Below are 4,560 nucleotides of genomic sequence, written 5' to 3' on the forward strand. Positions count from 1 at the left end.
AATAAACGTCACCCTAGAGACCATATGGTCAAAGTTAGTCAAACAGAAAAGTTGATTTCGCTTCAGTCTAAATCTCATGATATTTCATATCTATATAAAGCTTCTGTCAAAGTATCAAGAAGCTATGATAAATAGTTGCAGAGAAAACTGTACCAACAAAGTTGTGGACGGACTTACTGACACCATGACCACCACATACTCTTTACAAAGTGGGGATATAAAAAACATTTAATTTCTTTGATTAGTTTTTTTCCTTCATAGAATTCAGATTAACACTACATGTTTAATGTAGCTGCGAAACGTAGCTCTAACTATTTTTTTTTTTATTTTTGAAACGTTAGATTGCAAAATGAAAAAAAGGTCAAGAGCTACGATTTTGCAGCTATGTTAAAAGATAATGATGTTAACACAGCACAATTTCACTGTCATTGATATATCATCGACTCTTCTGTTGTTCGTATTTATTTGTCGCACAATTTGCAATTTGAAACCTTAGTATTTCAATAGAAATAGAAAGGTTAAAACATGGGAATAATATTTTGTTTCTAACCAAATGCTATTTAAAAAGGGACATTGTTATGCTGGGGCTAATAATGTCAGTATAGAGAGCAGTTGCTGTACAGACTATTACTTACGACCATTTACGACGTTGGGAAGATGATCAATTGCTCGCTCGGAAAAATTATATATTATTCTTATCTAACTTAAGATAAAATTATGAAATGTAAAAATCATAAGTTGTGTATTATACTGATCTACTGAAAGTAAAAATGAACAACTGTAGACAAAAAAAAATATATGATACACCGCTTTGTTAACTGTGAACCTGGCAGTTATATTCCATGGAATGAGTTATAATTACATGAAGAGAAAAATGCAGAAACAGTCCCAGAAATAAGAAATTTTCCATTGGAAATAAAATTGGAATCGCAAATGTCGATGAGATTGGAAGTGTGTGTGTGGTTTTATTTTTTGTTGTTATACTTAAATATATATAAGAAGTTGAAGTCCAGTTTACGTGTTTAGGATTGTAACATTTTATCATGCTGTTGTAAATGAGATTTTGAAGTTCAGTTTATGTGTATAAAATGTTAATATCTTCATGTATTTCTACTTAGATAGGAGATTCTAACATCACATTTCATTCCATATAAAATTCTGTACTGCCTCTTAAATTACTACAATCATGCAACACTTCTAACGGCAACATCAAGAAAATATCGCGAATAAACATAAATCAGCACCAACTAAAGATAGAGCCAATATACATCACCAAACTTGGTTCACCAGTTTATCTAAATCAATCTATCAAATTAAAGTCGTCATTTTGTAATATTTATATGATGATGATGATTAAAACCACTTTACTGTGACAATATCAACTCAGAAAATAAGAAAAAAAAAACGGATATACCCGTAAAACCAATAACAACAGACAACACAAATAATTCTAAGTAATAATGAAAAAACCCGGTCTCTTTAAAACTATAACTTATAAGGAGTATGGGTCAGAAATGTGTGACATTGGATATAAATATGCTTGAATGGTTGAATTAGTCATATTTATAACAACGAACTGCAATTAATTTAGTTTGTATTTTACTTATGTAATTGTAGTTAGCATTAAGAATTTTTACATGGTTTTAACTCTCTGATGTCACCTTGCTTCTGAGTTAAGAAACACACTTGGCAATGAAAGTTATAGTTTTCTGAATGTTCAGCTTAATGTGAATATCATCGGACAATCATTAAATGCATATCCATCATCGATAAAAATTAAAAATGTGCGCTTTATATATCTACTTGTTAACAAGGACGTTTATATTGTTTGATGTCGATTCATTTTTACACGTTCTTAAGAAGTGGTTCAGTTACATAAAATTGGTAATGTGATGCGCTCTTTGTCAAAAGTGCATTGCTTTATAACAATATGCCAAGTTGTATAAAGCTTGCGTAGAACCCTGGGAAGTTTTAAATATAAAAATGCTAACAATGAAACAAAGAGAAGTTTTGTGTTTAGAAATTGTCATTTTTTGTAGTCGAGACTCAATATTTTTCAACGGAGATAAAAGAATGTTTGTTTAAAAAAAAACAAGTGGGCCGATGTGATCTTTTCTTCGATTTCTAAAGCATCATATTGGTAAATACGTAGATTGATAGGAAGCGTTTTAGCAAGTGATTTATTGGAATCTGAAATGGACGTATGTAAGGATGTAACAAATGTACTTACTAAAATGAAGTTTGACTTCGAAATATTATTACCTAAATTCTTAGTACCTCGTGCTGTATATTCAAAAATCTACTTTCAAAAAATTATTTCTGTACAAAAGATTATCAATGTACTAAGTACATACAGGTTCATGTGGAACGTACTCAATTACTTCATGAGCAACATTAAATCGAACACTCCTTTTGTCTTTATCGTCCAAATTGAAAACACGGTTGTTCACTGTAGGACCATGAGCTGATTGAATTCCTATCTTTGTTGCCTTAATTGCAATAAATTTTGATTGATCAGGGTTGCTATTCCTCCTATAATTCCTTTCTGATATAGTCCTATACTTTGCTCTTTTACAAGAGGAGTCGTTCTGTGCTTCTACAAAGTTTTGTTTCAGTATGGATTTCGGTGAATCTTTCTGTTGATGGAAGCCTGAATGTAAATACAATCCTTTTGCATTACTTGCAGAGCTTGGACGTATAGACCCCTTCCTAGAATAACTAGAACTATCGTTCACATTTCGTCTTGGTAAATAGTTTGTTTCTGTCCGTCCGTGTAGGCACGGAAAAGAAGAAGCACCATCCTTGGAATAAATATTATGGTCTCTTTCACTTTCACTATTGATAGTTTTTCTATCACCTACAAATGAGCTATACTTGAATTTATCTGAAGTCGGTCCAGATAATCCAAATGGAAGGTTGCTAGAAAACAAAGTATCGGCAAGTTGTAAACAAGTCAGATCCGTCAACACGACATTATGCGGACTTGTCTGATGCGCACATCCTTGTCTACCTGATGGAAGCGAAAAACTCACTGAAGTTTTACTTCTGTTTAAAGTTCCAAATTTATTATTTTTTCTCGAATTTCTGCCTTGACCTCTGTCTGTTTTTATCTGACTAGAAATAGAAAACTGAGGAAGAACTGCACCATCAAAGCTGATGTTTTGAATTTTGTTTGAGAAACCCTTTCTCTCTGTCGGAACTTTGACGGCCGGTTTAAGATAGTCTATACCACTGGTTTCACGCTGCCTTTTAATAGCAGATGAAATTTCATTGCTCAATCTTGCACCTTGATTAATATTTGGTGCCATCTTCTCGTCCGCTATCCCGTGATACAAAGTCCTGTGCGAGATATTCATATCTCATGAAAGTAGTGACAGTCACCAAATATACAATAAAAGTATCATCAATCAGTTCACTGTCCTCCCACTATGCAGTTTAATGGTGTCAAGATCGCCGTCCTTTTACTTAGTAAAATGTTATGAAACCATGGTGGATATCTTGTATGAGCTGAAATTAGTTTACATCTTTTCAATACTGAACCACTATGAAATTAATTGTAGAAGTCCTAAATAAATCCTTTAAAATCGCACTAATTCTTTCACTTTATATAAAATTAATATAAAAACCTGTCAATAGATATGAATTCTTACTTCGTTATGTCGTACAATAGAATTTCTATGTTACTGGATCGTCCGATAAAACGTCTAATAAAAGGCGATTCAATCTTCTCAAAAGCAACAGTTTGATTTCATTGCTAATAAAAGATTCCCGATAAAAATGTTGACTATTTTAAACTTGGCGACTTAACACTGCACATCCAACACCGGGCTTTGTTACACTGTTGGTTAAATGTACACTGTCATTGTTAACTGTCTCCTTTTGGTAAAAGAAATCTATTAGGTAAAACCAAACCTATGTCAATCACGAAAATATTAATATGAAATTTCGGTAAAAATCGATATCCATCTAATTTTGAATTTAAACACAAAATGTATTTTAAAGAAATATTCGTATACAATGTAACTTACAAGCTAGCTAATTTTCATCTCAGTTCTGAATACATTCATCACAGCTTATTACTTTTCCCTTTATGTAAATGAAAATTAGTCCAAAGAAAATTCACATAAACATTTCCTCAGAGTTAATATATTTGATACAGGTAAATAAAAACAAAATTTCCATAATTGCAACAATTAAGGTTTCTACAGTACATAAAACTTCCCTTTAAACTGATAAAACATTTGAATAGTGTACATTACACTATTAAACTCTCCCAATATATATATATATGACCGTTGTAAATTACCGGTACATACTTGTGGCCTGCCAGGATAAGACTTGGTTACTCAACAAATCAGGCAATCATTGTCTATGATTTGGTAGGATGACTGCATCCTGCTACAAAATATGATAGGAATACTTTCATCTTGTGTCTCTAGTAGGCAGGCTTATATATTACAACAAAGACATCAGGGGTTAATCCTCATTACACCATCAAAGACCTAAAGATCTTTAATTGGGTATAATCACACAGATAACGCAGACAGGATTTACATTGAA

At 32.2% G+C, this 4,560-nt stretch overlaps 1 protein-coding gene across 1 annotated transcript; it reads right to left on the bottom strand.

Annotated features, from left to right (window-relative positions):
- Positions 1-1,581: 1,581 nt before the first annotated feature.
- LOC148615342 (uncharacterized) lies at positions 1,582-4,254 on the bottom strand. The gene is made up of 2 exons (XM_088590248.1): positions 4,029-4,254; positions 1,582-3,507 (listed from the first exon to the last, which is right to left on the bottom strand). Exon 2 carries the CDS (start codon positions 3,354-3,356, stop codon positions 2,343-2,345), a length of 1,014 nt encoding a protein of 337 aa, XP_088446374.1. The 5' UTR covers positions 3,357-3,507; positions 4,029-4,254; the 3' UTR covers positions 1,582-2,342.
- Positions 4,255-4,560: the final 306 nt, after the last annotated feature.

This window comes from Perna viridis, chromosome 6 (genome assembly GCF_037379345.1).
Source record: "Perna viridis isolate PV_CMFRI_1.1 ecotype Kerala chromosome 6, ASM3737934v1, whole genome shotgun sequence".
NCBI classification, from domain to species: Eukaryota; Metazoa; Mollusca; class Bivalvia; order Mytilida; family Mytilidae; genus Perna; species Perna viridis.